Here is a 27,747-nt window from a genome sequence, read left to right as displayed (position 1 = left end):
ATTTGGAAACGCGTGGGCAATATACGAGGCTATTCTCACTGTAAATTGGATAATACAAATTAATCATATCCATGACGTTTCGTTATCAATGGAATATTGAATAACTAATAGAAAATATTTTTGAAAATAGATTTCTAAATTATATAAATTGTACCCCCCTACGAAGCATTAAGACAGGTAAGTACTAAATAAACTGAGGAACGTTCAACTAGGAAAAGAGATTAGAAAATCTTCTCAAACAAGTTTAAATTAAGTAACAGCTCGTATCCTCCCGATTACGCGGCTGTGAAATATTATCGGGACGTGACCGATGAAAACGTAAGATAGAGGCACGATTGATTTGATTATTAGCTCGATAGAGAGCGAATGGTGCCGCGTGAGAACAGCCTCGTACAATAAACAATCGTAATTGATCGGGCGAGCAAGCCGAGAGTTATGCTCAGATAAGTAGACCGACCTGCGTCATCGGATCCTTCATGATGAGGACATCGGTGACGGTGCCGAACATGTTGAAATATTCCCGCAGCTTTTCGCTGCTCGTCTGCCAGGAGAGGCCGCCCACAAAGAGCTTGCCCGGCGCCGGGTCGCCGCCGTTTGGCGTACTCCTGCCAGAACTACCTGAGTGACTACCGTTTATCGGCACCAGCGTGTTGTGGAAGTCGTGCTCGATCGTGCCGTTTGTCGCTTCCATGCCGGCGCTGCGAACAATCAAAGATAAATCGATCGTTAGACCATTTGCCGTCAAGTAAAAGTCCACGTGCCATTTTGGCTCGCGTTGGAGTCTCCATGGAGAGTCAAACATTGCTAAATATAATTTTGCAGGAGTTTCATTGTAAAACATACCTACCATTCTACCTATTTCTTATAACAGTTATAATAAAGCTTGCGAATTGTGTACATACATACTATATATATACATATATATATAATTACCAATTATTTATGCATATACACACAATGTCATTTTTGCGATATTTAAAGATTTGCATTTTTAATTACAAAAAGCGCTTGTGTACAAAAAATAACGCTATATTAACAACACTATTCTCATTAAAAATAATCTTTTGTTAATTCAATAATAATATCTATTAATAAAAGAAATGACATTTTATTAGAACAAGAGTATGACGTATTTGTTTTCTTAATATTGTTATTAAATTAACAAGATTATTTTCAATTTGACTGCTGTTAGCTAATACTGTTAATACAACATTATTTTTTCCGTGTGTCATGTTGACGCGAGCTAACATATTTGCGTGCGCGTATCAAATTATACATCGCGTTATATAATGACAGATTTCTACTTATTACATTTTGCAACCATTCCATGGGAAAAGCGTTCGTGCAGATGGCGATAAATATCTCACAAATATCGACAGTTTTATTAAGAGTTCGTGCTCATATTTTTTTTGTTTCAGCTGATACCGCTCGTCTTCGTGCAAACTTGCGTGATGCTCGCCATACCCTTCATGGCCTATCATAGATTGTTCGTTACCACGATTGACGTTCAGTAAGTAGCGGGTTCTACGCTCTTTCGGGCTAACGATAAAGTGAAACAAACACTCTGTCTCGCGCGACAAGGTGTAAAAATAATATATTATTTCGCAAAACGTTCGCGTCAGCAAACCCTGGAACTTGGACGGAAAATAGCGCGGCCCGTCTATTCCTGTAAGCAATCTACATTCTATGTATAACGCCGATGTGTTAAGGTCACTGTGTCTGCCGAGAGCTAACGACCTTGGCACTGCTATGTTTTACGTCCACTTACGAGAAATTTTTACTTATGCCGTGTAATGCCAAGCGATCACCGGTCTGTTGAAAAAAATACAAATGTTTTTATCGCGAACCAAGTAAAAAGTAAAAACGGGAGATAACGTTTCTCGTATATCGTTCTTTCACATTTGCAATTTTTTCACATTCGTCAGAATCTACGTAAATCGCAAAAGTTACACGCGAGAAAAAAATGTATATTTCCAAGCAAACGGATAATACTGTTTTTTTAGGCTGACCGATTATCAGAGATTCGAAATTCCATCCGTACCGAGATTTTTCGACCTGCGGAACCCTCGTACTTTGAAGGTAAGTTATTCGCAAGATGCAGTTTTATTTTTAAAATTAGTTTTAATTTAAAAAATTATTTTTTAATAGTTACACGGAAAAAACGGTTTTGTTGCAGTAGCTAGAAATTTAACTAAATGCAGATCTGAAAATACTTTTGGTGGAGAAATATCAAGATAATTATGACTCTCAAGCTGGTCGCTAGAATCAAAACTTTTTGCAGCGTCATTATCTTTTTTAGCGCGCGTTTCAGCGTTCCTACATAATTATTTTGACATTTTATATTTTCCAACAAAATTATTTTCAGATCTATATCTAATAATTTTTAGATACTTTAGTAAAACTGTTCCTCCGTGAACTTTTGACATTTTTAAAAAATTTATCTGTCATAAAATAAGTTCTCAGATAGTGCTTTCGTTTTGTTCAAGCTGTAGGATAATCGATAATCTCATGAGAAAAAAAAAACAATGTATCTGTCCATCCCTTGTCTCTCACAATATCCATAAATCTCCGACCGGTTGCTGTTGCCATCGAACGCGCTTACATTTAATGCCTGGAGACACAGACGAGCGCCAATATCTAATTAATTATTGCGCTCAATGTAAAATATTCAGTTAAAGCAATTAATTAAAAACAGCCTAAATAAGTGACGCGTAATCTGTATTTTCAAATGAGATCAATTCTGACAGCGATACCATTATCAGTCTTAACCCCGATTAATTATTTTTACAATTATATTGATTTATCGCGCATCGCGTTATCGTTGTCTTGCCCACGTTCGTTTATATTTGGCGTTGCTAAATAATTCACCTTACGGCTGCGTTTCACGAACGCGCCTACTATGTTTATCGCGTTTGAAATTCTATTACACGTTTTATTTCGAGAGCTCTCGTCGCCTTAATGGTCTCGCCGTATAATTTCATTCTCGATCAAACGCCAAACGTACGATCCGTACGATCTATACGATTGTCGATCGTCTTAGACAACATTCATCTTTGATGGAACGACTTTGTCTTTCGCCTGCGCCGTATCCACGCGATAACGTGATAACGTGACGAGCGCGTCATGTCGCGAGCTCGCCGCCACAAAAAGCAAGACAATCCGCGGACATTACGTGCGTGTTTTACGCACGTCAGATGCATCCTTTCTCTTCCCCCAGTCAGGGAGATATCTTATATATCGGAGGTAACAAACCAATCCCGCCGACGAGTGATAGTGGGAGGGGGGAGGTGGTCTCGCCCATCTCGCGTCTCGCATGTGACTCAAGAGATACGTACGAAACTAAGAGAAACTATGGTCGTTCCGTCGTGTATATCTAACCGGAGATATACCGTGCCGTCGCGATGCCTTTTCCCTCAGGATCCAGCGTCGTAACGCGTCGTACATTCACCGCCAGCACCGGCGGCGTTGCGGCCGTACGCGCGGAGAGGAGAGGGATGGAGAGAATGGCGAGTGGACGGGACAGCGGGGTGCGCCGCACCGGGTAGCAGCGGGGCGGACGGTCGGGGGTTGTGCGTTAGCCCGGTTCGGATATATCGCCGCGAGCGGCATGGTCGACATGCGCGCGACGAAGGGTGTCGCGGGGGTGTAGGGCGGGGGTTAGAGCAGGATGGAGAGTAGCAAGGGTGGAGAGGAAGGTCCGGACGAGCGAGAGAAGAGAGGAGAAAGAGCCAGGAGGGTCGAAGCGAAACGAGCGAGTCGTTTGGGGTTGGGAGTGGCGGCGGCGGCGGCGGCGGCGGCGGCGGCGGCGGTGGTGGCAGCAGTAGCGGTGGGACGAAGTGGCGCGAGGGGAAGCGGGTAGTTGCCCGTCGTGGGGCACGACGCCGACGAGGACGCGCAGCCGGTGGATCAATACACCCCTCAGCGACGTTCTTCTCGCCGTGTGTGGCTCGCACCACCGCACGGCTCTTGACGCTGCTCGCTCGGTCATGTCGGCTTCGGTCTCCCGCGATCTCCCTCCTTCGCCGAGGAAGCCGCGATCGGCCTCCGCGCGGAACGTCTTATGATGCCACCGCGTGTTCTTCTCCTCGTCTCCTCTCTCTCTCTCTCTCTCTCTCCCTTTCTCTCGCTATACGCTTTCTTCAACGGAGCATCATGTTTATTAAACTTTCTTTTCTTTTTCATCCTTTCTACCCTTTTATCTCTCTCAGTCTTACGTCTTATTTCCAAGAGAGATGTTTATTTTCGTCGGTATCAAAAATCCACGTAAAAAATGCAGGTCGAAGAGGGACGATCTAAGGCACGATACATCGTTTAGCGCCTTCCCCACGATTTCCCGCGTCAATCAACGCCCGTCTCTCAATATTCGAAATTCAATAGACGTGTCTTGGAGCCGGAATTCTTTCGACGCGGCGATATCTTCAGAGTGTCTTCCGTTTGGTCCAAAGGGAAAATCAATGGGACATCCATCGCGCGTTCGTCCATTCGCTCGCACGCATTGAATCATGCAGACGAAATGTTGCAAAATAAAGCTCTAAGAAAAAAGCTCCGTGAATCGTAATTAGATTCGCGCCAGGATTGATCAACAAACGAGTTATATTGATTCTTTAAATTTTTCCGCTTTTCAAGTTATTCTAGAACAGAGTCTAAACTGCCTTCATATCTTTATACATGTTACCTTGTTGTTCGTTCACACGAAACTAAAATTGTGTGCGAAATAATTCCGCGCGTTGCAGATTTAATTTTCTCGTCGGTGTATCGCGCGCTTTGCGGTTATCGAGCTATCGCCGCGAAATCGAAATATTACCGAGTAAACTGAGATTTAAAAAACCCGTTTGATGTGGTTCGAGTGGACGATCGAACAATCGGCCAACGTGATGCGGCTTGTCGATTGTTTAATTGAGCCACATTGTCATCGAAAAAAGGCACCCCAGCGGTAGATACAGCGTTTCCGTAGGAATACAAATGGTGATTCATAATCGTTCGATGGAGCGATTATCAAATTCACGAATGTCCATAATGCAACGAGCCGAGTATCCTCCTTTCCCGATGACCTCGATCGTCTTACGTTACGACGGGGCGAAGACGGGGCGTCAGATGAAAAAGTGAGTGAAAGAGAGAGGAAAAGAAAAAAACAGAGGAAAAGGAAAAAGACAAGAGAGAGAAAGAGGGTAGCGAAAAAGAGAGGAAGAAAAGCAACGAGAGAAAGAGAGGGGGTGAGAAGGAGATAGGTGGACGACAGAGGGGTGGCGACCGGTGTAGGGAGATCGTGTGTAGTTTTAGTATTTTCAGTATCGCTAGACATCCCTAGTACCAAGCAGCAGTCTCCGCGTCCGCCCCCAGCAACGTCGAGGGGTCATACTTGGTCCCCCTCTCGCGCCTACTCTTCCGCACCCTGAGCCCCCTGTATATCCCTCCCTATCGCGCATACGCACACAGATACCCGTGCGCGAGCGCTTTCTCTCCCTCGCGCGCATGCGTTCTCGTGTACACGAGACCGGAGGATCATATCGAAGACGAAGAGGGTGAGTTTCCCTCGCGGTGGGAGAGGCTCGAAGGTAGAAGAGCCCCAGTCCTAGTGGGGGGAGGGGTGGAGGCGGGCGGGTGGGTGGGTGGTTGGGGAGAGGGTGCGGAGGCGCCGCCGCCACCGAGCGACGCAGTGCCGTCGGGACGCTCGACCGAATGATACGGCCTTCGCAAAGGGGTATTTTTCGCCGGCCGCCATATCTCGCTTGGCAATCCGCTCGACTGCCGCGCTGAGAAGCAACCGGGAAGAGGAGAGAGAGAGAGAGAGAGAGAGAGAGAGAGAGAGAGAAAGATAGAGAAAGAAAGAGTGAGAGACGTGAGAGAGAGGGAGCATCGAGAAGAGCAACCCTAACTCCGAGAAAGAGAAGGAAGACATCGGAGAGAAATCTGCCCACCGGCCGGGGATATTGTCCTGTCACAGCAGTACGCCTTTAAAGAGTTACTGGTGTGATGGGACATTGTCCTCGTCCTGGTGATCCACTTCCAATCGCGTCGTCGTCATCACTATCGAGACTCGTCAAGACATACAAGATGTGGAAAGTGTATCCCGGTTAAAAGTCGAATTGGTGTCGGGCGCGCTTTCACTGGACGTTTTTCGCGGTCGAGGGAAACGACAAAGAGTGAAAAAGCCAGTGGGGGTCGATACGGACAAGGGACTTTACGAATGTTTGCACGATAACGGTGTATCTTCGCGAACGAGAGGAAACAAGGAGGAAACGCCCGAACGCGACTCGACTATTGTGCCACGTCGACTCCAACATCCTGGCGAGAGTACAACATCCTACCGGGTTTTTAGCTCTCGTAAACCATTACAGCGTTCTCGATACTCGTCAGCATGAACACACCATGGTACAGCGATGGTGTTTTCAGTCGATAAGGCAGCTTCCGAGAGGCGCGGCTACTCGCCACCCTGGTCGATTCAAGGACCCGACTTCTCGTCGCCGTCGCGTCAACCGTCAACAGTTCTTTCTCCGCCCCCTTTTTAAAACGTAGACAAACACGGAGTTATTTTCTTAAAATGGTGGAAGTCATTTTCGCGCGATCGGCTTGTCCTACAGGAAGAATCGGCAAGGATCACGAAATCACGGCGATGACAGAGGCGTTTCGTTATCGGGACGCATCTACGTTGTGCCTATAGTCCGCAAAATGGCCGGAGCGCGTCCGTGGATATTCCTGCGCGTTATCGTCGCGCAGTGACCTCTCGTCGAGGAATAACATCGCGTGTCGCTCGCATTAATTCGGAAAACGCGGATCCGCTGCGGCTGCTGTCGCCGCCCGGATGCGCTCCGGAAATTCTTTCGTCCGTCATCGATCGCGCGAATGCGATGGGTAACCCGATCGAAAGTCGGAACTAAAAGAAGGTCGTAGGTTGTAACATAGTTTCGGTGGAGGTCGGATGTGTCTACTCGTCACTCGTACGAGATCGATACTCGAATAGGCAGAGGATTCGCGAAGGGCAAGTTTCGCTCCGGTCGGCTGGCGGGCTCGCGCGAAACCCGAAACGTGAGGAATTCATTGAAACCCAATCCAAAAAACGTATCGAAATTCGGGGATTCATCGAGAGATTCATTTTTTGCGATCGTTACGTGATATTTCGATACTCTTCGTGACTTCGTGACTATGCTTCGATGCTTGGCTGCCAAGTAATCAAAGATTAAAAGGCGGCGGCGCGGCACCGTACGTCGTATACTTATTTATTATATCTTCTTCTATTAATCCCACGCCTACAATACATCTTGGCCATTTACTGAGTAATGAATCGGCCCTGTTTCCGTTTATGACTTAGCACACGGAATTGGAGCGATGCGAAGGGGTGGCGGACAACGGGGTCGATGAAAAGGTTAACGCCGGGTTGAGGTCGATCGTGGGTCTTCTGTCACTGCTCTCTTTTCCCTTTCTCTGTTTATTATCCCCTGCCACTTTGCGATTACTTCAACTTCAACATAGAAGAAGTGGTCTTTGCTAAATGCGGTATTCGACTCAGTTTTTATCCCGTCAAAATTCGCAGTCTATTCATTCTGAAATTGATCGCTTAGACCGTAGGCATCATAGAAAAAAAGAAGAGAACAAATCTGAGGACAAATCTCATCAGACACTGTAAACAATGAGCCTTAGTACAGGTTTCTGGTGAAACAGAAACGGCCAAAGTGGACTATTTTCCCACTCGGAGTAATACGTTTTACCGTGTTTCTTTTTTCATTCTGACAATGCCGTGGGAAAAGAATCGAAATAGCTTCGTTGTCGAGCCAGAGACATCATTGCTAATTTCGTCCGCATCATTCGGTGGTCCAGTTTTTCTCGACTCACTCAGTTAGATAATATTGGATATCGATTTACATTTCTAGCAGCATGTATTTAGATCTAACTGAAAAGATTTGTTCTTCAATTATAGACGATACGAAAATATCGTTCCCCTCCATATATTCGATCGAATAAAACTTCAAGGAAAGAATGTTCTGTAATCTGTTCGATGTGCGACTTTATTTGGAATAAGAAGAGAAGGCTTGTTCGCAAACTTGAATATCCACGCAAATTACTTCAGCTCCTCTCATGAAAGTCTAACGAAGAAGAAATATTCTTCGATAAGCATAGATTTTGCTTCGTATAATCCGTAGCATTGCCCTATTCTTTGTATAGTATTCTTACATAGCGATAATTCAGAAGCTACACTGCCGGATGCATCTGTAGCACTCTCATCTTTTATTCAGTACCTTCGAAGTGCACCACCGTGAGTCTCAATGCGGCTACAATCGCATGTGAGTAAAAATCGAACGCGTCACGGGACAAGATCAAAGATACAATTCCAAAATGAGGAATTTCGAAGTCAGTGCATATTCAGACTGCGTTTCGATATTCACTGCCAGTACTGAAAATCTATAGTTTACGTCACGTACACTATAGATGTTCAGTATTGGCAGTAAATATCGGAACGCAGCCTCAGTATAATAAAACGTTAAGCCGGAAAAGGTGGAAGAATTTATTCCAGAAGACGCGTTTTCGTCCTCAAACGACCGAATGAATAATAACCGGATGTGGCACCATTTCTTTTGAGGTTTGATGCTGCGTGTTAGTCGGACGAGACATATCAGCGGGTAGGAAAAGCAACAGCCCTATCAACATGAATGTTCCGCGTCGAGTCACGTTGATAAAACTACTGAGGTTGGATTTCGCACGGTTTGGTAGTGGTGATGCGGTGATGGTCGTGTGTTCGTCGTGGGGGATACAAGTGTGGGGGACACGGACGGAAGAGCCGGTGAACGTTGGGGTGGGTTTGTCGTGCAACCCTCCCGGTCCCCGCGCAGATGACTCAGGGCACCGCCGCCAGGCGGCAGCATTGTCTCCGTCCGAGGAGGAACGCTCCTCGCTAGGAAGCGAATTACCGCTCGTGCTGGCGGAGGGTTACGCGCGGGATGATCCACGGATGTTCCTTGGCGAAGAGCATAAACACCGGGAGAAGAGAAAGAGGACCGACGCAGAAAAAATTTTCGGTGTGCCTTACCATTGGAACGTGGCTGGCGGAAAAAGAAAGGGAGTGAAGGAGGAAGGCCTCGCCACGTCTAAATACTCATGAGAGTCTCTAAAGATTCTCACGAGGATTTAAACATAGCGAGGCCTTCCTCTATCTAAATAGAGAATCCTATAAGTGTGTAGAGCATAGAGTATACACTATCTGGCACTCGCAGAGATGTGTTGTGTAGTTTCTTAGCGTGTTATTATTATTATTAGATATTCCGCTGTAAGAGTCTGTACGATCTTGAATAAATTATACCAATATCGGATATTTCTGTTGCTTATTGGACGCTTCAACTGGCCGCTCCAATTCCGCTTTCGATCGGACCTTATAGAATTATCGATAATTCATTATCTTAACTCGATTTACTAATTAAGCGAACTTGATCCGTCGCTTGAGAGAGATTCACTCACCTCAAATCGCATCGTTTTTTTTTTTTTTTGTATAAAATAGGTAATTTTAGGTAACTTCATAACTCTACGATAATTCTGAAAAAGAATGTCCATGTATATGTTTCTCTGATACTATCACAATTTATTGATATTAAATGCGAATAGGTCGAAAATAGAAATAGAAGATAAAATATCTTGGCAACGAACAAACACGCGAATGGAGAAGCAAAGTAAACATATAAATCATTAGAAAGATATATTTCCCCGAGCAATTTGCATGCTTTGCACGTTGCGATCAAAGCAATTAGATTATGCACACATTCCGTAAATACCTGTCGAACACCTATATAAGTGTGTATTCTGAAGCAACGCACCTCTTTCCTATCTTCTTCGTCTATTTCTTATTTGTGTACGTTCCATGCCTGCCTATCCGACGAAAGGAAATTATCGCTCACCCAGGCTAAAGGAAAAAAGAAGTATCGGCTTATATTCCGCAGAGTATTGTAAGGAAATGTAAAATCGCAGTTTCGGCGAACGAAAAAGCAGACCCGAAAAAAAATATTCAAAGCGTGAAAGAATGCAAGAACGACTACGAGCTTACACGTATACATACAATTCGCGCATACGGACAAACGGTGTACCTTTTCTTTAGAACCCTTTTTTAAAGACGGTCTTTAGAGGAAATGACAGCACGGCGGAACGAGAGGTTGCCGCCGCGTTTTAATTTATTTTAATTTGGACGATATTAGTTTTAATTAAGGCGCACAATTAACGCAGAACACGTCGTCTGCTCGTGACACGACGCTCTATAAACGAGACGAAGATAACCTGGCTTTAAATGCTTTGAGAGAAGTCCGAGTGGCTTTCAGCTGAGGTGTAAATATTAATCGTGCATTGTCGACGTATTCGTTAGAAGAGATGTCGCGCTATTTTTACAGAATATTATACATGTGCGCGTTTTAGTCGATATTCGATTATTAGAATTCTTCAGAGAGAAATTTGTGTGGTTATTACCGAGTATAAAGTATAAAATTTATTACAATGAGAAACATGTCGAATATCTTCAGTAAATTTGATTTGATACAACGTTAGAAGAAATTATATTAAGAGGGACATGAAAAAAAGGTTATAAAGAGATGGTTAGTGATATATGTATAAAAAAAGATAAATATTTAATTTAAAATAGATATTTTAAAAGAATAAATGTTTTATCTCATTGTGTTATAAAATATAATTAATTCTTATTCCGTTATTTTTTGTCTACAAAAGATTTTATACGCGTCTACCACTTCAAGTTTTTCGTGTTACAGCGATTTAATAAAATACTCCTATTTGTGTTTGTATTTCACTTGAATAATAACGCTTCAGCTTATTTTTCTCTTCGCACTTTTAATTTAACAATAACGTCGAACTCTTTCCGGAATTTCCGTCTTTCTCTCGGGAATCCCTCTTTCCAAGTTTTCCCTCTCTGGTTCTTGTATCCAGCACTCACGTTATTGGATCAATACGCGGGGTTCCAATTAATCCACGGGGGGTATTCCCCTCGACAGATGGCCAACGGAAAACACTATAGCCTGCCATACCGACCCTCCCAAAACCACATCATCGTTTCACGCATTATACAGTGCGCAATATGCGTGTCCTAAAAATGTCTTTGCGTTGAAAATATATGCAAACATTAATATGCACGTTAACTTGATGTACGATATGTATTATTATTTTATGTACTTATCTGTAAATAGTAAAATAATCAATAGAGAGCGCAATGTAAGCTTTGATGAGAGCAAACTGAAATATTATACGTAAGCACATTAATGCCATACTGATTTCTATTGTTCGATGCCTTTTCTATTTCTTTATTCTCTCTAATTCAAGCTGTTTTTATAAAAAAAATTTCTATTAAGCGTTGCACAATTCAGACACAATGAAATGAAGATAATAAATCAATGAATTGCATAAACCATTGTCATGTAAAAAGACAGAATTAAAAGAATCATAATGTAAACATCCAAAGATAGATCGCGCTTTCAATCTATTTACAGATCGTACGGTTTTGTGTCTTTACTAGAATAAAATTTGAAAAAGATGCTAGTTATGTGCTATAAAATGTGTAGAGCTACACGTGAGCACAGCTTTTTTTACAACCATTACGAGCGACTGCTGCGGATGCAAATCGTGAAAATGTTTTTGTTCTTTTTTTGACCGAGATTGGGAACGCCGCTAATGGTATCATTAAGCGGATCGATCAGAAACAATTTTCATCTGCGGTTCGCGCGGATTCATCATCCTTTCAGCAACCCTATTCTATCTAGGCCAGCCCCCCCTCCCAATATTTCTCTTTCCTCTATTCTTTCTTCTAACCGAATTAACCAATCAGAATGAAGTCTAATCACGTTGTTTCCTATGTCACTTCAATAAAATCTGCATATTCCAGATATTTACTCTATAATGCAGCGTTTATTTTCTTCCTCACGTTTATTATATCTTCGATCGAGACTTTATCCCTGAATAATTTCCAAAATCAACTAATCACAAACTACCGTTCCAATGTGAGTCTCACTAGATCGCTTTTCGTCTCAACGCTCGCAAGTCTTCATTACGGTGCAGCGGTGGCGCGTATTTTAGGACTGATAGCCGCAAAAAGGGAAAGTCACCTCCCTCAAATGACACGACATCGACCTACATTTATCGCGACATCTCGAGTATCCCTTGGAGGATCGGCCGCATTACATGTCACCACGCAGTTAATACGACCACGCGATTATATTATCCACCTCAATTCGTCGCACGTGGGCGTGGCGGTGTTTGCATTTAATTAATCATCTTGGTGCGGCACAATACCACCGCGCGATTCTATCGATCCGCCGGCTGTCTCGAAATCATTTGTTATACGGCATTATACTCCGGCTCGTTGCAGCGGATATTTACCGACGTATTCTCACATGGCTAAATTTAATTTGCCACGTGCGTTGTGCGTTACGTATTCGAGCAATAACTTCCGAGCAGTAACTTTTGAATTTACATTTGAAAATCATGGAATTGTTTGGGATAATTTTATTGTAATGCTGCGATTTTCATTGATACAAGGGACAACTACACGTAATTCTTCGCAATTTTATAATGTCTATTGTAAACAGTTGAATTTTTTAATTATTCATTTTTTAATTATCCATTAATCTTGTTATTGAAAAATATTTTAATCTCGTATATATCAACACTGTTACAATTATCCCAAAATTCTAAAATTGTGTGTGAATATTAATATAAAATATAGATCTCGTCGCTTTGACCTCGCTGCATCTTTCTCTCTTTCTCTCATTGTCAGATCATTGTTTTGCATTTTAGAGATTATTATATTTAAGTTATAATTATATCATCGAATTCATAGCAGTTATTATAACGAGCGGTTTGTGGTAAAAAGGAATGGACTCATGTGGGCATCCGATAAATACAAGATGTTTCCAGGATATGCGAAAGAAACACGCGCGACAAGAAACTGATAATGAAATTACCCGTGGTAGGTAAGGTACAGCCGGCAATATATAACTACAGCTTCCTACCTTGCCGACACACGCGTTTTCATTCCGATATACCAACAGAGTCATGCCGATAAATACCGAAAGTTTATTTAATGCTTATTGACATATACACGCACATGTAACAATAACAGTATGTACATGTGTATATAAAATAATATATATATATATATATATAATATATATAAAATAGTATATATTATTTTACATATATTACATATACATTATTTTATTTAATGGCATATGTGTGCGTGTGTATGACTTATATGTAGTCACAGTTTCGTAATAATATTATTATATAAAATAAAACATTATTTTTTGCATCACGTTCAAACGTAATATATTGACAATTATATAAATTACATATGTTACTATTTTACATACATACACATATACAGGGTGATTCAGAAATACTTGTACAAACTTTGGGGATAAATTCTTCACACATACAAGAAAAAAATGTCATATATATATATACATATGTCCGGAAATGTTTGATTTATGAATTATAATCGAAAGATTACTTTCGACAAAAACTGACAGGATACATCTACAATGACACATAACCAATGTAATACATCTTTAGTTCAATTGTTTATCTACTTATAATTCATAACAAATGCTTAAAATGTCCTCCACCTGCTTCAATGCACGCATGGACATGTCAAATCATGGACTGTCGCACCCTTTCAAAGATCCCATGACGATTGCGAATGGTTTCGCAGACATCTATGATGCATTGGTGAAGCGTCTCTTTATTTGTAATTTCAGTTGCATAACTAAGATTTTTTATTGTCTCCACAGATGAAACTCTAATGGATTTAGGTCAGGCAAACGTGTAGGCCTGAAATGTAATCTTTCGATTATAACATATAAACCAGGTATTTCCCGACATATGTGTATATACATTTTTTTCTTGTTTATGTGTGGAGAACTAATTCCCAAAGTATATATATATATGACATTTTTTTCTTGTTATGTATGAAGAATTTATCCCCAAAGTTTGTACAAGTATTTCTGAATCACCCTGTATATATATTAAAGCTATATTAAAAGAAAATAACCAAAAGCTACTAATAACTGTATCAGATGGGAAGTAAACGCGGTAGTAGAAGATTAATACAAGTTATTCGGAATAGTTTCCATCAAAGAAGATTAATAGCAGATACCGCGCGTTGCGGGAAACAGTAAGCTACTGTAAGCTACCGAATAATCATTCCACTATTTCGGCTATATCGATTCGGTCGGGCATTCTTCGGCCGTTATCAGCGAGAGAATTGCGAGAATGCGATTTGATTAAGATCGGATTGGCTCAAAAGTCCCGATTAAATATGTCTGGTAATTTTGCGATTTCCGATATCATTTTGAATCATAAATTTAAAAAATTTCTCAAATTGGTTCTACGACACTAAGTTATGTTATTTAAACACTAAAATCCGCGTTAGCATAATTCTTTTTAGAATCTAAATGCAATCGATCCTAAGAGATTCTATAAAGGAATCGTAAACTCTTATATCACTTTTTGTCTTTTAAAATTCTAATTGCTCCAATAGGAATTGTATTGATATATACGAAGAATTATATTAATATCTATACACGTTATCGATTATCCTTTCGATATATTCAAAAAATAAATATAAAGGTATAAAGGAATAACCTCTCTCAGGTGCATTAATTGGATGTAAACATTTTCTCTGGAATAATACGATTGCGAGTTAGTGAAGTCACGTAGAAACAGAGCATGCGCCACGCGGATTAACGAATACGTGATCCACTTTTCCGACAGAAACAATAAAACTCATATTAATTAACGCGATCTGATCAGGATTGGCTCACATTCATTGATCGTTGCGTCGCGCTGGCGCGCATTTACAACCAAGAGAGCACATGTAAAGGAATTTTAGCGTATCCCGACCCCTTGCTCTCGTTGCTACCATTATCATATTATCATTATTCTCTATAGATCTTGAATGTTTTCTTAGTAAACACTCAAGTAAACACTTAGTAAACAACTTTCTCAGAATAAAATTAATATTGATTTCGAAATATGTAGAGAAAAGTCCCCTATTATGAGACGGGATCCTTATATAAGATATGTTAAGCTCTAAGGCCCTATATAGGCCCCATCTATTGATCCTACTATAAAAAAACCCCGCCATCTCATATTAAGATCCCTATCTCATAATAGGGGACTTTCCTCTAATAATTACTATAATTAACAAGGAATATTTAATCTTTCTTTTATTTTTTATGCATACTTAAATTCTCTCTGTCTCCACGTAAATCTTTCTTTCCGTCTCTAGAAAATCGGAAGCTTGTAAATAATAAAACAGCACACCTATATCTCCATTTGATGTTCTAATTTCTAGGTAAAGTTTTGCTTGCTAACCCAACTAAACAACTAAAAAAATCAACCAATTCAGCGAGAGTCGCGCGCAACTGTGAGACCTATTATAAGACCTACATGGACGGGTGACAAAGGGAACGATAATTAAGTGTATCTACAAGATCCCTTCTACCGTGTGCGAAAATTCAACCTGTTACAATATTCGACGAACCGGAACAAAAAGAAAGATGATTACAAAAATGAGAAAAAGGGGGCAAGAAGAAACACGGACACGAACGTTAACCACTCGCAACAAAATCAAACGAAACAAACGTCAAAGAGGAAAGATAACAAGATACGTATATGCTACTGTCTATTATACTGTGTTAATCTGTGGTAATCAATACAACTATTGTTAAACGAAGTCCAGAGACCAGTGAGAACGAGAGGGAGAAAAAGAGAGAAATAGAAAAGAAGATATACGGCAACAAATGCTACAATTGTTGGCCACTTGCTCGCTTGCTTGCTGATGCTTTTACTGACCTACCGATGACACTTTCTCGACCGATCGGCGGCGGGTAATACGTGTACTCGTGTATCGGCATCGTCCTCTTCTCGTCTCGCCCTCGCCATATCTCGTCGGGGCGGCGATGACTCGTAGCGGCATTACATGGTGGTTCGCGATCTTTCTACCGCGCGTAGCGTAATCTTCGACGTGACGGAGCCCACGAAAATTGCTCTCTTTCTCTTATGACGAGAATGCAATAAGGGGGAGGGTGCGTTTTCGCATCTGCTTAATCGTGGATCTCTCGTCGATCGTGTTCGCGCCTTATCACGCTGATCTACGACACCCCCTCTCCTTCTTTTAGTTTCCGCGTACAAGAACCTCCTCTCAGGCTTCTCCATGCGTGTCGACAAGGTTCGAACTTCGCCTTTTCTTACCCCTGCATGCCCCTTTTTCTTTTGTAGTTCGGTGAAGCGAAGTGTGGCAGACGAGAGAGAGAGGGTTAGAGAAGAGGGGGAAAGGGAGAGAGAAGAGGTGTCTTGGCGGGGCGTGGAAGGAAACAAGTCGCGCACGAACACCTTCAAGTGTCTCACTCACTCACTCACTCACTCTCCCCCCCTCTCTCTCTCTCTCTCTCTCTCTCTCTCTCCCTCCCTCCCTCTCTCTCTCTCTCTCTCTCCCTCTCTCTCTCTCTCTCTCTCTCTCTCTCCCCCTCTCTCTCTCTCTCTCTCTCTCTCTCTCTCTCTCTCTCTCTCTCTCTCTCTCTCTCTCTCTCCCCCTCTCCCTCTCCCTCCCTCTCTCTCTCTCTCTCTCTCTCTCTTTCAATAGGCTTTGTTCGCTCTCTCGACGTCCTGAATCAGGTCCAAATAGAAAATCACTTTATACCCCGTTATAAGTTAAGAGCTAATTGTTCCGTACGCGCGCCATATGGGCTCGTTTGTTGTCAAGGGAACAATTCGATTTCTGCGGGGGAGGTATAGTTATACGCTCATAAATATACAAGGGTTATTTCGATAATAACCATGCTTTGATCTCGCTGTGTACACGGTGAGGCATTTAAATGTGAACACCTGCGTATCGCCATTGTTTATAAATATAAATGTTTATAAAAAGCTGCTTAGGAAAAAATTACAATGCTTAGAGAGGTAATTATAGTCGATAGGAGAATCGTAACGAATAACGATACAACGGTTTTTGAGAATCGTTCTTTTGCCTAAAACCAGAATTAATCATAAAATTATAAAGACGCGCAATTGATTATTGAAACGGTTGCAATAAATGACACATAATTCAAAATCGATCAAAGAATCTGCTATTAAGTAATAACGCGATAGAAATAAAGTATCCCGTAGAATTCTACGTCACTGTCGCGTTTCCACGCGGATAAGCATTTTGCGCATTTTCTACGGCATCGAAATGTGAACTTATTAAAATTAAAAGAAAAATATATCGTGATAGTTTCAGTTCCCGCTCTTGGAAATTTGCGCAGTCGACTGCTTGCCGTTTAAATCACCACTCGGCGAGTCGAGCACGAATCGCGCGCCGTGAAAATTGAAAATCGTTCAGAGTGCGACTTTCTACGATCTCAGCAATTTTCGCTCGCGTATTTTCCTTGATCTCTCGTGTTCTCGCCGGCACGACAAGCGACGGCAGCAACCGTGGCCTTTGAAGCGAGCAACAGGGTCGATCGTTACGATCTAATTGCTCGGTACGAAAGAATCGATTCTCAAAGAGGCGTTTGAGATAGCTAGGTGAGAGAGTAAAGAAAGAGAAAAAAGGGGGGTAAAATCGACATGTTTCTTCCGACGAATACGATATTTTTTTTTTACTTCTTCTAAAACTCCGCAACACTTTTCCTCGACGGAATCCGATAAAAATCAACGAACGATAAACGATAATTCAAAGACGCCGATTAATAATATCGTTAGCTTAGCAAAGAGGCGTGCGCGCTATTATATTCCATGCTGCGGTAAGGAACGGACGGTATTAATCCGCTTTGAAAGTCGTTAGAGAGTTAAGGTCCTTCGTGCATTAACTCAGGAATAACGTTTGCAAAAGTCGGACGTGTCACGCCGGAAACTCGCTCGTATGGTTTCGTATAGTTCCCGCTCGTGGACATTGTAGACAAACTCGTTATCGGGGAGCCAATTAAACATACGCGCGCGTGTACCGGTTCTTGTATGGGTGTATGGGTGTGTGCACAAATGTTTGTGATAGTACGTGCACACACAGTGCACAATGCACTATGTATACGCGCCGTTCGACCAGATCTAACGGTCCATAATCTAGGTCACTCCAAGATGATTCTCATCGCCGTTTTATGTACACGGTGTCCTGGATCTATTAAGTGACATTCTATTCACGGATTCCTTAATTAATTCCGATTAAACAGAACTGTAATTTTTATTGCTTGAAACTGATTGACCTATAGTCCGTACAGATCTTCGTTAAGAAACTGTTATCAAGAGAACTCTGCGGATAAGAATTGCCTCGTCAGATCTGGAACACCCTATATACATATTCGTCATTTTTTCTTGTTTAACAAAAGCATTACCCTACCTTTCCAGAATCTTGACAAAAAGCTAAAAGGAAGGAGAGGGAGAAAAAGAGGAAGGTTGGGAGAAAAGGAGTAAAGAAAAATAGTGCACGTATATATGCGTATTCGTATAAGAGCCAAAGATATAATTGTGATGAATAAGAAAACAGATGAAGAGAGAAAGGCAAAAAAGGAAGATAAAGAGAGGAAAAAGACAAATGTGAAAGCGATCGATATGGCGATAAGAGTAACGAATCCTGTTAGCTGTCGTGGAAAAATGGCACGAGTCAACGTGAAATCTTGCCGATATAAGCGATATCCTATTTTAATTAATGTTTCCTATTAATTAATATAAACATAGCGAACGCGCGAAATCTCTCTAATACCAAGAAATTACGGAACTCGTAACTTCGATGGCAAGTTACAATCCACGATACAATCGCGAACGATTGGTAGACTATCTTTCCTTTTACTCTTATACTTTCGACGTGATAACGCAACATTTCGCGCACTTTAGAATGTCCTAATCTATAGTGTAGAGGTAGAGAGATTGCGATCGGCTTTCGATACTATGGAAAACTTCTTTAACGATTTATACAAATTTATATAAATAAAAGCTCTCATCTCAGAATAAAAATTATTTTATTTTATTTAAACTACTGACATTTAACCAGAGAGAGAGAGAGAGAGAGAGAGAGAAAAAGAGAGTATATACTATTCATAAAGTTAGAGGTTTAGCTTTCTAACAGTTATCATTAATGTTGCCTGCCTGTATAATATATAACGCGAATACGTATGAGTATGAAGAAAAACAAATCCTGAGCCGCGTAACGAAGAATACGCAAGGCAGAACAATAAGCGCGCATTACAATATTGCAAACGCGAGATTTGAATACGCGGCGGTCAAGAGGTTACGCGCCTATGATAATCAGCGGGCAATTTAAGCTACGGGCGAATTCGTTTGCATCTAATTGGTTCCACAATCCGAGCCGAGGGGGACAACACCTCCCGGCTCCTCGGCGTTTTCGCCGCAGCAGCCTCGCGCGTTGCGAGTTGCGACGACCCGCGTTGCCTTTCTCTCTTTACCTGAATCTCGAGTCAGGGGTCTCTTGGCAATTAGGAGGGAACTCACGAGAGTTAATGCACCGCGTCCCGATGGTCACCGATGATCCGTCGCTCGTGGCCGCACCTGGTGGTCCACCAGCATGATTTTACCAGCAGGCCCGGCGACCGGGAATCGTACCTGCATCCTTGAAAAAAAGAGACAACAGGGGTTCTCAGGTGAAACCACTTTGGTGGTGCCTCGGTGTCTTCTAAGTCGCGTCGCCGTCGCCGCCGCCTTTCCTCTTTTCACCGAGAAAAGCGCCATGGAAAAAGCTTTCGCGAGAAAAAAATCGACGGGCGAGTCGCACCGCGTCTCGACAACTTTAAAAACGGTGTGTTGATTTTTATGCAAAATTATCATGATAATCGTGACTCGCGGAAAAAAGAGTTATCGACGATCAACACGCCGGAGAAAAAGTTACAAAATACAGCGACCGTCGAAAAAAACATGGCTCTATATATACATACATATATATATATATATATATATATATATATATATATATATATATATATATAGAGGGAGAAAAAGAGAAAAAGAGAAAGAGAGAGAGAAAGAAAGAGAAGCGAGATGCTAAATAAAGTGGCGGCGCTGGACTAATGAACGGAGTAATAAACACACATCGATCGCTAATCAACTACTCAATATACGGCGCGTATATTTAACAGTAACGCGAAAACAATAGCACCAATGCAAGCGATATATTGTTCTCTATACCATTTCGCTTGCACTACCAGACATATAGGGTGTGCGTTTCACCAATACTAAATTACTAAGAAAGACTCGCAGATCAAAGTAAAACAGTTGTTCATCTACAAGCGATATATACTACAACAGCGACCGATCATGGCGATACTTGTCGCCGTATCCCTATCGCTTACAGTCACATAAACGTTCTCTTACTACTTTTCGTTAATCTCTCGGACAAAACTAACAAATTGTACTAAACACTTACGACCGCAGCACGCATTGCAAATTAATCAGCGTTCTACAAGAAGGAATATTCGTCAAAATTACTATGTACTAATGACCCTATTTCCAGAGAACCCGCCTCTTCGTCTTCTTTTGGCAATCGTTCAACTCAACATACATATTGATTTGTGTGTGTATATGTGTACAGTATATATATATATATATATATATATATAGTATAGGTGCGCTAAAAATTACACTGCAGAAAATTTTATCTAGACCAAGCTACTCCATTAAGAAAATCTATGATAAAGAGATAAGGGAAGGATCCTAAAACGATCCATGTTAAAATTCTCAATAAATTGAGGAAAGGGAGACGAAGAGATATATGCTGTGGAAATTTGTATACTAAACGTCGGATGTGCTCACGTTGCCAAATCCCTTAGACCTGTAAAGCGTTGCTCGAATATGCGTGTAACGTAATGCAAGCACAATGAAATCAATAACCGTAACAGAGTTACGTGGCTTGAAGCTGGCCACAATCGAGGAAATCGCGCCGAAAATCGCGATCCGACATCCGGCCGGGGATGAAACGCGACCTCGGCGTTTCCCGGAGGTGGAAAATCGGGGTCATCCGGGGGATTTTCCCGGACTCGCCGTCGGTGCAAGGTTGGAGGCGAATAATGCACGTGGAGCAGCGAACCCACGCGCGCTGCCTACGCGGCCAGTTATTCCCGGTGGTGGTGAAGGAGGTGCGGAAGGGGTACGACCGCACCACCGCCGGGCGACCGGTCGGGTCGATACTCCTCCAGGATCGAGGAAATTCCAACCCGTGACTCGGCTAATCCTGCTCCGGCAACCGAAGGAACACCTCCGGCCTCCGGCAGTGTCCGTCAAACGCCAAGCCGGCCCCGGAATTAACTAACGCGAGACGTCACGTCTCGCGACTACCGTCTTTCTTCCCCCACCCCACACTGATCTTGCGAGATCGAGCGATCATTTCCGACTGCAATTATTATTTATCGCAATGACTGAACATTCTAACAACGACGAGTTTATTTCGCAAACAGTAAGGGGCCCATTCGTTAGCGATATTAAACATTTCCGCGATTTGTGTCAATTAATATCAATTAAACTTTACCGAAATAAGTAACAAAATAAAATCTTATTCATAGTGTATGATAAGAAAAAAAAGAAAACATAAAACGAAATCTCGCGATAATAAAAACAGCATAGTTAAGCTGTTGTAAAAACTGAATGAAAACAGGACGCGATAAGTTTTTGAACAAATGCCCACACTAAACCTTTTATTGAACGTTAAATTGCCTTATCGGCAAATTTCCGAGTGATAAAATTCTATGCACACTTCTCCCCCTCCAATGACGTTGGCTATTTCCCTGTTATAGTTCCTGCTTAACTGATCTCATAAACTTGTAAACGACATAAGCGTGCCTCGCTGATATTGTTTTATATAAAGAAAAAATTGTATTATCTCTAATATTGAGATCGAAGATGACTCGAGCATAATGAGATTTTAAACCCGATATTAGTCCGTCGCAGATTACGAAAAGCGTCTTTTCACAAGGATTTAATAACTACTTTTCACAAGGATTTAATAACCATGCTTCAATATGCTATCGGATGTTGATAAAAGCCGAATATTCTGCCGAGAATTTTGTAAAAATTTTTTGCACGATATAGCATATATCCCAATCGAACGATTGAAATTTATTACGTTTATACCTGTACCATATAATTCAAAAGCTCGTTACCGCTAATTTGCGAGCCATTCGATAAAATATTCAATTTAATAAAATGAACGAATATAATTAAATGGCACGAGAGTAATTCAAAATTCACGATAAGCGCGCAGATACTTGATCGCGCAGAGAAATTTATCGTGACATGGCATCAGTGGATCATCAGTGGCACGACATATTGTACGCCATTGACATTTTCATTTGCAACGTAACATCACGGATCGCATTGTGCTTGCACGACTCAACGATTGCCACTCACGTTTCTCGAGTCCCTTTTAGTTTCCAAGAATAGTCGGCGCGGTAAAATAAAAACGCAAATTCAGTCGCAGAAAAGGGCCAAGAGCTTCGCAGGCCTCATAGGGAATTTTCACGATTCAAATGTGACGTACACGAAAGCGGCAGCGGATTGAGAACCACCTGCGGATCTGTCTGATTCCGTACCACCCTGCGCGGCCCGACCACCAACAGCACCCTCTCGCAACGGCTCTCTCTCTCTCTCTCTTTTCCTTCCTCCCCGCAACTTCCTCTCGCCCTCCCTCCGCAACAAAACGTTTCCATTCCCCGTTGGCGGCGTGCTTCCTTCCAAGAAGGAGGCAAATACACATAAACATGCATATACCTGCGCGCGCGCGCGCACACACGCACGCACGCACGCACACACACACACACACACACACACACACACACACACACACACACACACACACACACACACACACACACACACACACACACACACACACACACACACACGTACACATACAACAGCCGTGAACGAACCGCCATGCAAAAGAGAACGGCGACTGTATTGCAGATCTGTAATACTCCTACCCCTTCTGAGAGAACAGCGGGCGAACTCGGTTGCTACCTCTCCAACCCCTTCGTTCAAACCACCGCCACCACCGCCACCACCGCCGCCGTTGCCGCCGCCGTCGCCGCCGTCGCCGTCGCCGCTGCCGCCGCTGCCGCCGCTGCCGCCGCTGCCGCCGTCGTCGACACCGCCTTTCCATCCCTATCCCCTCTGACGAAGCTGACTTCCTGGTCAATAACCTCGGCAGCGTGTACGCGACATAATCGTCAAACGTTCGCGATCGGGATAAATGTGTCGTTCGGGAACCCTCCCTCCCTCTCCCCTTTTCTCGTCACGTGGCGTTAAACCCTTCAGCCCCTGAAAGTGAGATGGTGCTCGTTCGCACCATCTCTCGCGTTGCGCGACGGAAGCTGCGTTATATTTTATCAACATTTTGTCATTCTTCTTTCTCGTAAAATCGTTATAATCTCGGCATTCGAGTTTTCGTGAGTATAAGGCGAAAATCTGCGTCTTACTTTGTGAAATTGTCAATTGAATAAATGCGAGAATCATCAATTCGTGCACATTCGTGAAACGGAAATCTGAACTCGAAATGAACACGCTGCAGTTTCAGCCACCGAGCGTTTCCGTATTTTTATCGCGCGGCATGCAGCAAGGACCTTTCCTCCAAACTTCGTAATATCGTGCTACGCGAGGAGATAATAAAAACGCCTTCCCGCAAAGTGAGCTTTCAAAAGTTTGCGTTGTACATCCAGAAAGTTCCGTTATTTATGTCTGTCTCTTATTAATTATTATGGAATGTAAGTACGAAGTTAATACGAACTTGCCGCGAGCTAACTCGTAGCAAAGTGCTGGGAGGGGCTTTATACAAGATAAATACTTCTTAATTTTTATTTCGAGGCATGCTGTCGCGTTCGCAAATCCGATAAAGTATTTTAAAATTACAATTTTCCTCTCTCCGATTATCATTTGGTATTTCATTTATCCTAAATTATAGACGGCAAACAAGCCGTGCGTCAATAATAATACTATATATATATATATATATATATATATAAAATATATATTATATGTAATATGTGAATATATAATATGTAAATATAAAATTAATCGATCGGAAATGCGATAAGATATGTTGATAAAGAAAATTTGCTGTCAATTGTTAATTCTGAACGACTCCGTTCCAGAGATTTATCCGCGATACTTATACGAAATCCGAATTGACAGCGCACACAATAAATTGAAGGGTTTCTATAAACTCGGCTGCAAAGTGATGCCATCTGTGGCACTTGGTGTGAAACTCGTCTTAAAAATCATCCCCCTGAGATCAATACGCTGTAGGGGTAGACAGCGGGTCTGCGAAATACAACGTAGCGGCTCCGGGAATCCGGCGCGTTTAATCTTTCCGGACAATCGAAGACGCGTGAAGGGAGCGGGAGGAGAATATCGCGTCATGCCTTCGTTATTTATTAAATTAAACATCCCTCTCGGACAAAACCCTTCGAGCGGTGATCGTCTCGCTAACTTTTCACGTGGAATACCCGGTTGAATTATTGCCGCGTCGTGAACGTTCGTGCTCCCTCGGCTCGATACTTTATTGCTTCTGCCGGGATTAAAAAGTTGCAAGCAGTTGCAACAGAGAGTACTTTCGGCATATCGTGGCGTCAGGCGTCAAGTTTTAGTACGTCGCACATATATATTACGGAGCGACACGACTTAGAGGCGAATAGGGTATATAACGATGGCCAGTGGAGTTGGGACACGAGAATATACCGTAAATCTCGTGCCTTGGCTTCGCCGGATATTAGATATTTAGTACAAAGTCTATCGGAATCTGATCAGCCGATTCAGGGCACACGTATAACGAACATTTTCCAAAGTGTCGGAGCTTATACGCGAGCAACCGGCGCACCACATCTACTCTACCCACATGTACTCTGCGTGTGTGTGTGCGCATCTGTGCATATATACAGTATCTGCATAGTTTCGCATAACACTTTAGTCAAATATGAAAGAAAAAGTTATTGTTTTGCCATTGAATTACACAATACTATTTTCGACTGTTCTCGTAAATATTAATTAACGCTAATCACGGTTTAACGATTTAATTAACAAATTTGCCGTTTCTGCCTGAAAATAGAACTGGGACGGGATCAAAGGATTGATTAAATCTCAATTAACTTTAACGAAAATTTATGAGAACCGGCCACGTCGAATAAACGAGGTCGTACGATTTTCGAGCATTACTCGCGAGCCTTTAAGTCTTTAATTACGAAAACAGATTAAGTGTGAAGGAAAGATTACGCAATCAACGATCGATTAACAGTCGCTTTGAAGGAAATGCCATTTCTTTGTGAACGTTACGGTTAATTTAATAAGAAAATGAAACCAAATATCTTTTTCATTGTATTCCCTTCTTGCAACAAGTCGATTGAATTGTCGAAAAAAAAAGAGATATTTTTAGACGCAATTATGTTATTCAATCCGCGGTGGAAACCATAAAAAAATGGCAGCGATCGAACGAGCCAGTCGGTGAAGACCCGTGTGTATTCGGGTCAGGCATTCTCGGCTTACCAGGAAGATTTTGCAAAGGTTTCCACGCGAGTGTCTTCTTTGTGGCTTCTAATGACATAATTCGATTTCCGCCGTGCCGCATTAAATCCATATTCGGCGATGTTGCGCACGGGCGCGCGCGCGCCTTTCGTGATACTCCTCCTCTCTTTCTCTCTTGCTCACTCGCTCACTCACTCTTTCAAACATTCTTGCAGAAAACGCCTCGCAAAGACGCGACCTTTCACCGAACGGACATATTCACAGGCAAATCTCCTCCTTGCTGCCAATCTCGTTATCACCAACCTCTGATCCCACCGATTGTGCTTCCGATAAGTTTTGTAAACGATTGTCGTCACGCTTTCGCCCACGGCGAAAATTTAACTCGCGGCAAAAGTAGGGTGTGCACGTTTCGTACGATCGTTTCGTTCCTCTTGATTTGCGACCGTCGAAGGCGGAGTAAACTTCGCGGAATTAATTAGCGCGATCCCCGGACCCCGATACGCGAAAAGTGCCTCGATGTCTCGTCTTTCTGACACGCCTGACTCTTCGGCTGTCATTATTTCAACAATAAGGACGAGCTTTCTCGCGGGGACTCGTCGAGAGGCTACAACGAATCTCGTTTATGGGGAGGAGGAGGGGAAAGGGTGCGAAGTCGGCGGCCATTGCTCCGGCTCCGAGATAGCTTTTGTGCTTTTTGTTCGGCCCGAGCCTTTCATCGCGCCATCCCTTCGCGCGCACAAAAGAACTCGGGTAAATACGAAAAACGCCACGTAGGCACGTTCTCGTTGCTCGCTTTCGAATCTGAAAAATCTCTTATCGATGACGATGTCGCCCCGCTTCAGGGGCCGGAACCCGCGTTGACGCGATTGCGAGATAAACAAGACCCTTCATAATAACACACCTCAACACAAATATATAAAATAAAATAAAAGGGAAAAAATATGATTTGTTGTCGTTTTCATTGGATCGTTGGATAATCGATCGTTGCGCAATGTTATTCGGCGATCCAACGATTCAGTGAGAAGAATGGAGACGCAATCGCGATTTTTCTCGTTCGCGACTACCAAATGATTAAACACGACATCGCCAAAGTCATATGATTCTCGTAACTATTGTCGCCATTGACACACGAAACGCGGCTCGGTTTAATATTGACAGTCGCGGCAACGCGAAACTTCGTCGCCTGGAGGGTAGACGGCTTGTAAGAGAGGATAGGAGAAGTACACTAGGTGGTAAGCAGCTTATTGCGAGCGACGTCGCCAGGATTTTCGGTAACGACACTGCATGGCTGTCGTGTCGACTTTTGAACGATAATGCACCATCGTCCTTGCTGCTCTTTCCTGTCTTTCATTAAAAACTCCGTGTCACGTCAAGACGCGACGTAAGACACGCTCGCGAAAATTTGACATATTTCAAAGAATATCGATAAAACGGGCAGGTATAGATATCGATATTTAACCTTTAGACTGCCGGTATTTTTTCATTAAAATAGTGTCCTTTTTTCCCAAAAATATTTATCTATGTAAATAACATGCACATGACATAGAATGTCAAGATTTGTTCGGAGCCACAAAAGTGGCTTCCGCGACAGGAAACATACGGGCAAATAAAATTCTTTTTTTCCTAAAAAAAAAAAGTGTATTTGAGGGGTTTTTGGTGTCGCTGATTCCAATTCTGAGCTTAGATTTATGAAATTTCGAGCCTAAGTGCAGTATTGACAACATGAATGAATATAAACGTATGCTCATGCAGGGAACGCATTGCGTTGCGTAGGCTACAACACACACATGTACAGTCATCAACAATGAATGGAACGACTCAGTGTGTGTATTAATACATCTAGTATTTATTAAATATCACTAACTTATTATCACACTCAAGAGCCACAAAAATGGCTTTCCCGGCAGTCTAAAGGTTAAAGAACTGTTAAATAATGACGATTTGACAGAGTCTTCAATTGGTCGATCAATTCAATCAGTCAATAAAATTATTCAATCTCTTTATTAGTTTTTTATCTGCTATTGTTATATATATTCTGCATAGGGCTGCGAATTATTAAATATCGTTATTGATAATCGTTACTGATAATAAAGATAACGCGCACACTCATACACATACTATACATGCATACTCATTGTCAGATACTATAATAAATAATAAAATATAAACGAAAGAAAATAATAAAACTAAATCCATACACGGAGAAAATTTTATATTAAATATTACTATGATGTCACACTAGCTGCGGACCATCAAGGAATTACAAGTTTAAATGCT

The 27,747-nt window shown here is 42.2% G+C and overlaps 2 protein-coding genes across 7 annotated transcripts in view; one reads left to right on the top strand and one right to left on the bottom strand.

Moving 5' to 3' along the window:
* The window catches only part of Msi (RNA-binding protein musashi), a 129,005-nt gene that overhangs the window by 22,231 nt on the left and 79,027 nt on the right, over positions 1 to 27,747 (bottom strand). For 5 of the 6 annotated variants that reach the window (XM_071718170.1, XM_071718169.1, XM_071718168.1 and 2 more), the window contains one exon: positions 458 to 698. In XM_071718170.1, the coding sequence (XP_071574271.1) occupies positions 458 to 698 (241 nt within the window). Of the gene's footprint in view, positions 1 to 457; positions 699 to 19,461; positions 19,580 to 27,747 lie in introns of all 6 variants that reach the window. The other variant, XM_071718172.1, reaches the window with a different exon arrangement.
* LOC139779719 (uncharacterized) overlaps positions 1,423 to 27,747 on the top strand; it is a 28,011-nt gene continuing 1,686 nt past the window's right edge. The window contains exons 1-2 of the mRNA XM_071718184.1: positions 1,423 to 1,510; positions 2,004 to 2,079. Coding sequence (XP_071574285.1) covers positions 1,452 to 1,510; positions 2,004 to 2,079 — 135 coding nt within the window. The 5' untranslated portion in view covers positions 1,423 to 1,451. The remainder of the gene's footprint in view (positions 1,511 to 2,003; positions 2,080 to 27,747) is intronic.

This window comes from Temnothorax nylanderi, unplaced genomic scaffold, assembly GCF_030848795.1.
Source record: "Temnothorax nylanderi isolate EJ_2023f unplaced genomic scaffold, tnyl_v1.0 TNYL_tig0238_pilon, whole genome shotgun sequence".
NCBI lineage: Eukaryota > Metazoa > Arthropoda > Insecta > Hymenoptera > Formicidae > Temnothorax > Temnothorax nylanderi.
The sequence above is the reverse complement of the archived record's forward strand: the minus strand, read 5'-3'. Positions and strand labels throughout refer to the sequence as shown.